The following is a 12,177-nucleotide window of genomic DNA, read 5'->3' as shown; positions in this document are numbered from 1 at the left end:
ACGAATTTACGCGGTTTTGATTTACGCGGGACGTATCCTTCGCGTAAAAAGCAACTTGAGTGTATATTGAAAAAAATTAGTAATAATTTCCCCCTAGGATGCGGAGAGCAGAGGGTAGGCCCAAAATAGAAACAGGCCGAAAAACTGAGGCCGCAGTCCTACGTATTTTCAGTTTGTTCAATTCTCGATTAATTGTTGGAAATTGCTTTCGCTAATCAGTTGTTGTGTTTATTTGCACTAGTAATATTCGACTACGAGTCATATTTCATGTGTTATTCGATTCGTTATTGCGTTATTTGAGCGATCAGCGAGTATCTCTAAAAGTGAAGATGTAGCTACAAGGTGCAAAAAGACGTAAGTTGTAAAAAATTAACTGTTATTAGAAAAAACAAAGTTAAAGCACAGACAAACAGACATAACACTTGTACGAAAAATCAACAAAAATTATCTTACCACACATTTTGCCTGAACACTAGTGCCTTCTATGAAGGACATGCTCAAATATCATAGAGCAACATGAGTATCCCTCGAACTAGCAAGTATTTTTTATGGGGGACATCCCCTTCTTTCGTTAAACAGCGCCAGTTTGACCAAAACGGAGACATTCCCAACTAACGCGAATACTAGACAGAACACTTATGGTTCTTACAAAAAACATAAATACCTTATCCGCTAACCGGTTTCGGGTATGCTGCTTATACTCACGACGCGATCAGGACTACAGCGCGAGAAGTGTTGGGTACTACAGCCACTTCCAGTGAGTGGTTTGACGCAGAGTGCCAGCGAGTGACTGATGAGAAGAATCGAGCCAGAGGTCACATATTGGCTGCAACTCTGACACGCCAGAGCAGATAAAGATACCGAGATGCTCCTAGAGCTGCCGAAAAGAGACTTCACCGTCGTAAGAAACGCCAGCACTGGGATCGCGTTCTTGCGGAGGCAGAGAATTGCTTCGAGAGGCACGATACGAGAAGCTTCTTTAATCAACGGAATCAGGAACCGGACCGTGCCAACTCCTGTTATGTGTAACGACAAGGAGAAGAACCTGATTACCGAAAGATCGCAGGTGGCTAGACGTTGGAAACAACATTTCGATACATTGTTGAATGCTGAACAAGATGGAGCGGGTAACAGAAACAGGATAATGATCGAGGATGATGGACAAGCTGTGGATCCACCAACTTTGGATAAGGTTAGAAAATTAGCGAGAAGGCTGAAAAGCGGCAAAGTAGTTAGAAAGGACGGCATTCCCGCCGAACTTTTAAAAGTCGGGAGCAATTGTGCAAAAAATTGTGCAATTCATCAGGGTATACTAAAAGTATGGACAGAGGAGGAACTACCTACGGAATGGTTGGAAGGTGTCAAATGCCCTATTTATAAAAAGGGCCATCGACTCGTATGCACCAATTATCGGTTCAATACTCTCCTCAATACTACATACAAAATTCTCTACCGCATCCTGTTTCATAGACGGAGGTTGTGGCATTGCTGGAAACCTTTGTTGGCAAAAACCAGTGCGGTTTTCGAGAGGGACGCTCTACGAAGGACCAAATGTTCACCTTGCGACAGGACCTCGATAAATTCCGGGAATTCAACTTGCAGACTCACCATTTGTTTATAGACTTCAATGCGGCATACGATTCAGTTGAACGAAATGAGCTGTAGCAGATTATGCTTGTACATGGTTTTTCAACAAAACTGTTCAAAATTAAGCGTCAAGATAGCGGTTCAATGCAAGGTGACGGACTATCGAATTTGCTGTTCAAGATTGCATTGAAAGGTGTTATTCGAAGGGCAGGCGTGCAGAGAAGTGGTCCATCATTACGAAATCTCTTATGCTCCTAGGTTTCGCGGACGACATTGATGTCATCGGTGTTAACCGTAGAGCTGTGAAAGAAGCGTACACGCACCTTAAAAAGGAAGCTGCGAGGATAGGACTTACCATAAATTCTACCAAAACAAAGTATATGGTGACAATTAGGCGTTAATATGTTAATAATTAAAATGATTACTACACGGTTCATCCTTAATTCAGAAACGTAACAACATCAACCCAAGCGGCAGTTAATCGCACTTGGTTTGGTTGAAAGCGCTGCAAGCTGCTAACAACCCCAAGCGGCCGGAATGAGAACTACTCACTAGTATAAGCTTTTTAGATAATTTCATCCTGACCTGAAGCTGGAAATGACAAAAGAAAAAAAAATTTCAATTTCTTTCCCAATATAGGTTCAAGTCCTGGATGTAGTTCGATCCCATAACGTAGACAACAACCACACCAGTTGCAAAAAATTGCTTTATTCCTTTTTCCATCTACATAAACTTTGCCACAGGGGCTAAAAGAAGTAAACAGCAACAGAGCAGTTACAGTTGCTTCAGTTTTGATATTCAGAAAGTTTACGACTTTTAATTTTACGTAATAATTAATGTGCAAATAGTGTTGTAATTCATAATATTGTAAATATTTGTATTTCTTAGTTAGTTGCGGTTCAGCAGTTTTGTCAAAGCAGTTTCAAAGTTGAAAGAAAACCGCAAAAAAATTAGCAGGTTTTTCGTCGCGTTCAATCAAGTGACATGATACCTATAGGATTTATGATATTTTATTACCTGCCGTCAGCAATTTATAGCTTAAGATTTAATTGATAAAATGGTGGAAAATCCAGTCTTCTAAAAATATAGTTTCTTAACAAGCTATCATAAAGTTGTGGCTAAAAAAATTAAGTTTCAGTTGACAAACAGTGCAATGAGTCAATCAAACATAGCAACTGAAAGTGGCTCTCCCGTTGAGGAAAAAGGTCAAAATTGTACAGAAACTCACAGATGCGACCTTTGCTCAGCATTATTCCGAACCAGAGCGCTTCTAGCGCGCCACATCGGTCAATCACACAAAGCAGTGAAAAAGTTCCACTGCACGGAGTGCAGTGCCTCATTTAACTCGCAGAAGAACATTGCTCTGCATCGCACAATTCACGGTCCAAAGCCGTTTAAGTGTCCCAAATGTCTGGTCATTTTTCGTCGCTATGCTACGCTAGTGGGCCACATCGAACGGCACTATGTGCCGGAAGATAACATATGCGTGGTGTGCAATCGAGAATTTCCTACGCTCGACGGACTGAAAGCCCATGTACTAGAGGGTCATGAAGCCGATGCCAAGGAAGTCCAATCACCGAAGAAGGTAGGCTAGTATAAAATTAAACTATTTGAACGTTTTCAATCAAAAATTTATTTGTTTTAGAAAATTAACAAGGTTCAACGAGTTAGCGGCACAAATTCCTACCAGTGCACATTGTGCGAAAATAAAGTATTTTCAAAAATGAGTTTGTTTGAAAGACATTTACTTATACACACAAAACAAAAACCGTTTACAGTAAGTTTTTTTTCGGTTTGCACAGATAAAAAGTATTTAAAAATGATTTTATTTCCAGTGCAATGATTGTGGAAAATCCTTCAATCAAAAAAGCAGTCTCAAAACTCACTCACTTATTCACAGCGACATACGAGATTTTATGTGCTCACTTTGTGGTTTAAAGTTTTCTCAAAAAGTAAATCTCAGAGTACACACTCTTCGCGTTCACCCGAAAAAGAATGCTTCGTTATCGGACAGACTAGCGTGCCCGTACTGTCCATGTGTTTTCAAAAAGTTGGGCAGTTTAAATGCACACAAAACTAAAATTCACGCTGCCTTGCTACCGAATCCTAGCGTACAGGATGAGGTCTCAAGCAGTCACAAAAACGCGATTGAAGAAGCTTCGACTACTCCACCACCAGCTCCTGATACAGTTTATCACTGCGGAGCTTGTGATATGAACTTTCAGGATATGGCACAACTGGACAGTCATATGAACCAACATTCCGTTGTCCAACCTCAAATTCCGGAAATTGTCCGTCCCATAATATCAAATCGAACTCAATCACATCTACAGGGTGCAAACGAGCAACGTCGCTTCAGTTGCAATATTTGTCCAGCTGCCTTCAAGAAATCAAGCCATCTTAAACAGCATCTCAAGTCCCACTACGGTATCAAGGGAAACCGCTGTGAAATTTGCGACAAAACTTTCACAACCGGTCACACACTGAAGGTGCATCGGAGCAGTCACACTCAAAGCAAACAGTTAAAGTACAAGTGTGAGTTGTGCCCAACCCAGTTTAGTCTCCTGTCCAGCGTTCGACGGCACATGAAGTTGCACGATAATCCCGACCGCTGCTACAGCTGTCCGTACTGTAAGCGCCTCTTTAAGTGGTATCAAAACTGCAGGACCCACATCAGAAAGGTTCATCCTGATGGCGAAGCAACCACGCCAGAACAATCATGTCCGCCGGTTGAACATGTTGGTGATCAGAATGAAGCTGTTATACACGTTGAAGAGATACCAACGGCCAACGAAACTTTGCCAGCAGAAAATGTCAGCATTGTCGATGTTACAAATTGCATCGTGCGAATTGACGATCAGTTGTATGAGATACCCCTGCAAATAGATGCCAACGGTAGTTTTCTACCGATTAGTTTGCAGGAACTTTCCGTAGCAGAGCCTTCCGAGCCACAACAACCCAGGTATAACTGTTAACGAATATACTGTAAGTTGTCAACACTAACGAGAATATTCTCTCAGCAGTTTAGATTTGTCTTTGCCTTCCGAGGATATTATTCTTGAAACCCACGAAACCGTTTACCAATACTTTCCACCTTCCGAAGAAATTCCGCAAGAAGTTGACTCGACTATCTGTGACGATCAAACAAGCGGAGCCACAAACTTGGAACGAGCGGTCTTTCCGAAGAGTAAGCACGAACACCTAGCTAAGCCGTCAAAACGATCCCAAGTGGTTAACGAAGATGAGCAAGATCTTTTCGGTGAGACGGTCGTCGCCGGCAAAAAGCATTACTTTTGCAAGGCTTGCGAAAAACGCTTCAAAAAGCCAGTAGATTTACGACGGCACATTCGATCACATACCGGTAAGTTCATACCTACTTTTGAGTTTCAGCTTTTAAGCAGTTTCTACCGGTATGATCCTAGTAATTCTCTGTTACTACGTAACCACCCAGGTTTTAGTAGACTGGGTACACAAGTGAAGAAGTTATTTGATAGTAAATATTTTTCTACAAGTTTGAAGTCATATAACATTCTCCCCACCCTTCCCTAGGCGAACGTCCCTTTCACTGTGACCTTTGCTCGAAGAGCTTTACCCTGAAAGCGGTTCTCCAGATGCACATGAAAACTCACGACCTTAGAAGGGAGATGATCGTCTGTCCCGAGCCGAACTGTGGCAAAAAGTTTTCCAGCAAAACCAGCCTAGATATGCACCGGCGCATTCACAGCGGAGACCGACCGTTCCAATGTTCGGTTTGTACGCTCACTTTTCGTACCTCGGGCCACATGCAAGCCCACATGACGTCTCACTCGCGACTGGCAGCACGACGGGAGCAGAGCAATCTTCACTATCAACACTAATTTGTCAGCATTTCACCTTGCAAAACCGACTGTGATAAAGTAAAAATTCTACAAACGTTTGATTCAATTTTGCGTATATTAAACGAAACTGCGCTATAAATATGCTAGGTAATTGCAGCAACTAAACAAAAACAGATAAGATTTGTTTATCCTCCTAATAATTTTTGATTTTAATTATGAAAACCAGGCGATACTCCGTAGGAGTAGCTAAAATGCATCTCATTCGTATCGGAACTCACGCTATGGCCATTCTTGTGTCGTTTGCATTCCTGCAAGAAGTCGTCAACATCTTCCGACATGGACTCGTACCTTTTGCGACTGCGCGTTTCCTGTGAATGGCTCTCTTCGGCATCGCTAGCGTGGTACTGCAGATAGATTGGATCAATACGCTTGGCCGATTTCTTCAACATGTACGGATCGAACGGAAAGAACGTATCTAAACATTCCTCAGGTGTTTGGGAATCATTTTTATAGACTGTTGCCAACTTACGCCGAGCATTGCGCTCCAGAATCGTATGACAATATGCCAACTGATGAGCTCTTGTAACGCCAGCGAACGCTGTAGCCACTGCTGGTAAACACACCCTCAGTGGATTTAGATGACAGCTAACGATTGACGAAAGCTGTAGCGATTGCAAGAAGGTGAGGTTTTTAGGATTGGCTGTTAGTTGTCTGCTGCGGAACGCTATCACGTAGAAGATCGCTTGACACACAGAATAAAATACCATGTGTGCTTTGAGATTACATCCTAACATAGAATCAGTTTCCTGAATGTAATGGTGAACCCAGCTGGAGAACTCCTGGAGAGTGGATTTCAGCAAACTACAAAGGGAACAAATATTAGAAAACAATCAGTATTTTTTCGCTCAACCGAAACTCACCCCAATGGAACAAATTTGGCACGAGCCAGCATGCTGGCGACGTATCCAACCGACGCTTGTCGCATTGGAGTAGACACGTTAGGATTACCAACGTGCTTCCACAGGTAGGTTATAAAATACTCGACGTAGGACTGTTTGAAACTGCAAACATAGAACATGAGAAACTGTACGTGGTGTGTGTTGTGCGTAGGTAGAATATGACTATCGAAAAGCTTTAGCAGTATTCTAAACATTTGATCTGCTGCTATGCTGCCATTTTCCGAAGTGACACGCTGTTTAATAAACTCCATCATTCTATCCATACAGCAATCCAACGTTTCAGCTAACGGTAGTTTCATAGCCATACTCTCTTCCTCATCTTGTCCAGCTACTAAGTCTTCCTCCATTGAAAAAATCTGCTGATCATCTTCTGGAAACTCAGCTTCTTCAATTTCGTTTCTAGGAGCATTTACGTCTATCACCAAAAGTCGATTGAAAACAACTTCCAATAATTCTTCGACAAACATAGACGAATACTCGGTCATACATAAAATATTATGCAAATAACCACAAACTACGTGTGTAGGTTTTTTGAAATAAGGATATTGCTTCCGTAAATGAACTAAAATGACATCAAATATCCTACAATAAAATGAACATTCTTGTTAGCACCTATTCGTTATTTAAACTCATTCGAATCTTACATCGGTATCACAATCTTCAGTCTGACGATCAGGTCGTGGATCGGGGCAGCCAATCGTAGAGTTTCACTCGTCGGGCTTCCATGCACCCAACCGGTGCGGTCTTCATCCTTCGGAACGAAACCCTGCACCAGTCGGGAAACTACCAGCGAGGTATAGTTGCTGTGTGCCACCAGTAGTTCTATCACAAACTCCTTGTAGACTTCATGGGCCAGCTCACTGCGGGGTAACCAATTAACCGACAACAAGGCCTCTACCAGCATGCTGAAATTTGCATTCAACAAATGCACGCTCCTCTTCGATTCCACGAACACCTGCTGAAACTTTCCGTCGTCGAACTGTTCTTCTTTGACGGCAGCCAGCAGCTGTTCGAACCGCTGCAACCGGTTGGTAGCTAGTGCATCTTGAAGCACCGCTTCGACCGACAGGTCCTCGAAGCGGACCTTGTTCTGTGATGAACCCGAATTAACTTTTGACCCATCTGAGCTGGGATAAGGCTTCAGAATGGACGATAATCGACGTTTTGCACCGGAAACAGACATGCCTTCATGCTACCAATTACCTAGACACGGGAACTGCAAATCTGTTCAAGGTTAAACAGCACCTGCTTAATGCGCATCAACAGCAACCAGAATTTTGTCGTTCAACTGTAAACTGCTAAGGTTTTTTCAACTTAATCACCAATCTAAACACACAATCTATTATATTAATCTCTTCGTCGTCGAAGTTATTCACTTTCTTAAAAGGTTTTACAATAATACGAAATCTTCGCCCGATCCCACCGATCCACGTTTTCCACGTTTCGTTTTGACGTTTATCACACGAGACACGACAAAAACAAAAAGAAAAAGAAACAAACACGAATGAAAATCCCGCTCCCGCTACTAAATTCAGCGTTGCCAGATAGTTTCACAAGAAACTAAAAAGTATTTTTATACACCGAAAAACAGATCACCCTACAATTGCGTAATATTTAGCTAACTCATATATTTCAATGAACAGAAACTTTTAAGAAAATGAGTGCACAGAACTTTTCGTATACACACTTCTGTAATAGCTGGTTACGATGTCGATGTGTCTGTCGAATAAACACAGATCAAGTTCCAAGGGCGGACTTGTAGCAGCAAGAAGCGTGCACGCTTACGGGTTTTTCATGTTGCATATAATTTTCTTACCTGTTGCCCGAAATTGCAAAACTGATGCATCATCATGTTTCTCCTATTTCAAAATGTCACTTTTGACATAAAGAGAATCGAGCGGAAAACAAAGACGTCTAACCCTGAGAGAGTGTTGCGAAGATGGTCTTCTTTTTCTCATGCTTTGACCGTTCCTATTTTTCCCTATAGGACAGGACATGATACGTGACTTCTTATTCTTCTTAACTTTGTTTTGGCGATTCCCGGCAACGGCAACGAAAAGTGTTTCCGAAAACGTTTAAATTTCAACTGCAGTTTATGATAACAAGCCACTTGTTTGGACAAGTGGACAAGTGGACAAGTTAATCACTATAATTAAATACACAAAAATCGATCCAATCTCGCCGAATTACACTTACACCACAGACAAACAGACATAACACTCGTTTTTCATTCTTCGTACCGATTAAACCGTCATTTCAAATTCGGACTGAGTGGGGAATGTCTCCGTTTTGGTCAAAGTGACACTTTTTGACGAAAGAAGGGAAAAGCCCCATAAAAAATACTTGCAACTTCGAGGCACAGAGAACAGATTAACAGGCTCGAAGGAAGTAATCGATTTTTTGTGTGTAAAATCTGTCGGTGGCGCCCTCCACCCACTGGTGTACCCACTAGCCGCCATTAGGCGCGCGAAAAGTTGGATTTGATGCCCTCGTTCAAAAATAGGATTAGATATAAGACTTGAAATTGTGCACGAGGAAGTTGAACATGAAATTTGAGAATCCCTCATTTGCACATAGGCCCTTTTCACATGTTGCGCGAAAATTGCTAACAGCGAATGGGGGTTCTTTCGAGCTTCGTCGGCCCTCCGGTGAAATAGGGGGTTTGTGCAGCAGGCCCTGCAAGCCGCAACAACGAAAAAACTAAAACAGTGAACGAAGAACAAGGAAATTCGGACTGGAACAATTGAAATAGACCCACACGACGAAAAAGAACTATGAATTGGAAACTCGGGACGTAGAACTCCTGATCTCTCACCTTCCAAGGGAGCACTCGAGTGTTCTCCGACGTATTGAAAAGCCGCAAGCTCGACATCGTAGTGTTACCATCTACCAGAGTTACGGAAACACACACGAGCTGGGCACAGCTTTCATAGTGACGGATGAGAGGCGGAAACGGGTGATTGGGTGGTAGTCAATGAATCCTCGAATGTGCAGGTTGAGAATCAAGAGCCGGTTCTTCAATATGAGCATAGTCCTCACCTCAGAAGTACCGATGACGACAAGGATGAATTCTACGCGCAGTTAGAGAATGAATACGATCGCTGTCCGAAACATGATATCAAGATCGGAGCTCGTCATTGGAGATTTCAATGCTCAGGTCAGCCAAGAGGAGGAATACAAATCGGTGATTGGAGGGTTCAGCGCACACCAGCTGATCAATGATATGAGCTGAAGACTTATCGACTTTGCCGCCTCCAAGAACATGGCCGTACGTAGTACCTTTTTTCCACTATACCACTGCCACTACCACTACCTGGTGATGGCTAAGATGCGTCCAAAACTCTCCATTGTGAACAACATTCGGTGCCGACACCAGCCACGACGTTAGGCCTCGCGCGGTTGAAGCAGCCAGACGTCGCCGTAAAATACGCACATTCACTCGAAGCTGCGTTGCCGAAAGAGGACGAGCTGGACGAAGCCGCTCTCGAGGACTGTTGGAACACTATTGGAACACCGGACTGTTGGAACACCGGGTGGTAGTATTTTGATCAACAGCGAAGAGTTTGAGGTGGTCGACGAATTTGTCTATCTTGGCTCACTGGTAACGGCGGACATTGATATCAGCCGTGAGATTCGGAGGCGTATTATCAGCGGAAGTCTTGCCTACTATGGACTTCCCAAGCAATTGCGGTCGAGCACACTAAGTCCCCGTACAAAGTGCACCCTGTTTAGACCGGTGGTCATCTACGGGCATGAAACATGGACAATACTCGAGGAAGAGCGAGTGCTCGGAGTTTTCGAACGACGAGTGCTAAGAACGATCTTCGTACAGGAGAATGGAGTATGAAGGCGGAGGATGAACCATGAATTCGCACAGCTCTTTGGCGAATCTAGTATCCAAAAGGTGGCTTAACGGATACGATGAGCAGGGCATGTTCCAAGAATGCCGGACAACTACCCTGCAAGGATGGTGTTTGCCTCAAATCCGGCAGGAACAAGACGACCAGGAGCGCAGGGAGCAAGATGGTTAGACCAGGTGGTGCGAGATCTGGCGGAGAGTACTCAGTGTCCAAGGGATTGGAGAACGGCAACCCACAACCGGGTTAATTGGAGAAACCTTGTTCAACAGGCTTTGTCTTAGGATGGCAAGCCACTTAAGTAAGTAAGTAAGTGTTGAATGAACACTTTTTCGAAAATAAAACAAACAAAAATGAAATGCAGTTTGCGTTGCATCCTAACAAGCAATAACTGTCGCTATCAATACCAGCATCCGCCATATAAACACACTATCTGTTCAGAATGTAAATAATAATCACACCACTAGCAGCTGTTCATGGAATCCAGTTTCATTCGGATAGCTCTTAAATGGAATATAAAACAATTTAACACCAATTTGTTATTCAAACACTATTTACAATAAGCGCCACTATCGTCAACCAAACCGGTTCAATCTTGGAAAGTAGATTTGCTTATTATTGCTGTATACCGATCCGATCATTTCATCACAACCGGCAAACACGGTCACACAAACCCCAGACAAGCTGGCACGAGAAACAGCTGATTTGTTTGTAGGCCATCCGAATCGACTCCATCACGGCTCAGCCACGAGCCCTTTAACTGATAAAGAATGGCTTTGCGCCAGTTCGGTGGTAAGTATAAATAATAATAAATCGGAAGTGAGCCGTGGCGCCGAACCGGCAGTCAAAGCAAGCATTGGCTAATAGGGCAAGCGAGGCAAGCGATCCGGTTCGATCCGGATTGGCGGCCCTTATCACATTTTATATTTGATTTCATCATCTAATTATACATGATCTCAACAATCCATAACACATAAGGTACGTTTTACGCGGGGTATTCAAGTTAAATAAACCGGGCAAGTTATGCTAAAAAAATGAAAAAAAGTTTAGGAAAAATGCGGATATTAAATCGCACAAAAAGAAACAAACATTACAGAATTCGCAATAAAAGTGGCGTAACAAACCGCATAACAAGCGACTTCAATGCATGATTCAACAGAATATGGTATTCGGCCCGTACCCAGCGTTGACTGCTAGGACTTAATAATAAACTGGAAATTTCCACTGAAATTGCAAGACAGCTCGCGTGCGAAAAAAGTTATTAATACGAAGACTAGTGCAGTATGGATTACAGCGCAACAAACAGCTTTTGTTGATCAATTAGATGCCAGAGATGGTATACATAACACAGTGATCATCAGGTTAATCTAATCTAATCAGTCGTTTTTGGATCTGACCAAAGGGGGTTGCTAGTATGTATGAGAGAGAAAAACACCAATGAACCGACAGCGACAATATGTATAACAATAAGGCTTCATTTAAAGTGAATTCCGCGTGATTTCGGAACTGTGAAATTCATATCAGCATATCAATTTTCAATATCAGGGTTCAAGCCAAAAAACCGCACGGGAAAAAAGAAGCAATGAGAACCATTTTTTTTTTCAAGTAGTAGAAGTAAATCGTGATACCTATATCGTATTGGGTACGATTTTTACCATGATGGATATACTCACCATGATGAATACTACTCATATACTGCATTCAAAATTCACTCTCCCGCACCCTGTTTCTCAGACTGAGGCCGTTGTACCTGTGTTGGCGAATACCAGTGCGGTTCTCGAGAGGAACGCTTTACGACGGACCAAATGTTCACCTCGCGATGCCTTGTTTATAGACTTTAAGGCGGCGTACGATTCAGTAAAACGAAATGAGCTGTGGCAAATTAAGCTTGAACATGGTTTTCCAATAAAACTGATTTGGTTAATATAAGCTACCCTTGAAAATTTTTTCAATTTT

The 12,177-nt window shown here is 42.7% G+C and overlaps 2 protein-coding genes across 3 annotated transcripts; one reads left to right on the top strand and one right to left on the bottom strand.

The window, feature by feature from the left end:
- The first annotated feature begins 2,492 nt into the window (after nt 1-2,492).
- Nucleotides 2,493-6,899, top strand: LOC128740168 (zinc finger protein 91-like). Of its 2 annotated transcripts, none has more exons than XM_053835695.1 (6): nt 2,493-3,172; nt 3,233-3,364; nt 3,423-4,549; nt 4,611-4,948; nt 5,137-5,552; nt 5,632-6,899. In XM_053835695.1, exons 1-5 carry the CDS (start codon nt 2,741-2,743, stop codon nt 5,442-5,444), a joined length of 2,337 nt encoding a protein of 778 aa, XP_053691670.1. In that variant the 5' UTR covers nt 2,493-2,740; the 3' UTR covers nt 5,445-5,552; nt 5,632-6,899. The 2 variants fall into 2 exon arrangements, with proteins under 2 accessions (XP_053691670.1, XP_053691669.1); XM_053835694.1 differs by having other exon boundaries at nt 4,608-4,948.
- On the bottom strand, nt 5,508-7,803 carry LOC128740169 (RNA polymerase I-specific transcription initiation factor RRN3). Its single transcript, XM_053835696.1, has 3 exons — nt 7,009-7,803; nt 6,326-6,946; nt 5,508-6,266 (listed from the first exon to the last, which is right to left on the bottom strand). Exons 1-3 carry the CDS (start codon nt 7,545-7,547, stop codon nt 5,615-5,617), a joined length of 1,812 nt encoding a protein of 603 aa, XP_053691671.1. The 5' UTR covers nt 7,548-7,803; the 3' UTR covers nt 5,508-5,614.
- Nucleotides 7,804-12,177: the final 4,374 nt, after the last annotated feature.

Source organism: Sabethes cyaneus, chromosome 3 (genome assembly GCF_943734655.1).
Source record: "Sabethes cyaneus chromosome 3, idSabCyanKW18_F2, whole genome shotgun sequence".
Classification (NCBI taxonomy): domain Eukaryota; kingdom Metazoa; phylum Arthropoda; class Insecta; order Diptera; family Culicidae; genus Sabethes; species Sabethes cyaneus.
This window is presented reverse-complemented; position numbering and strand designations above follow the sequence as displayed.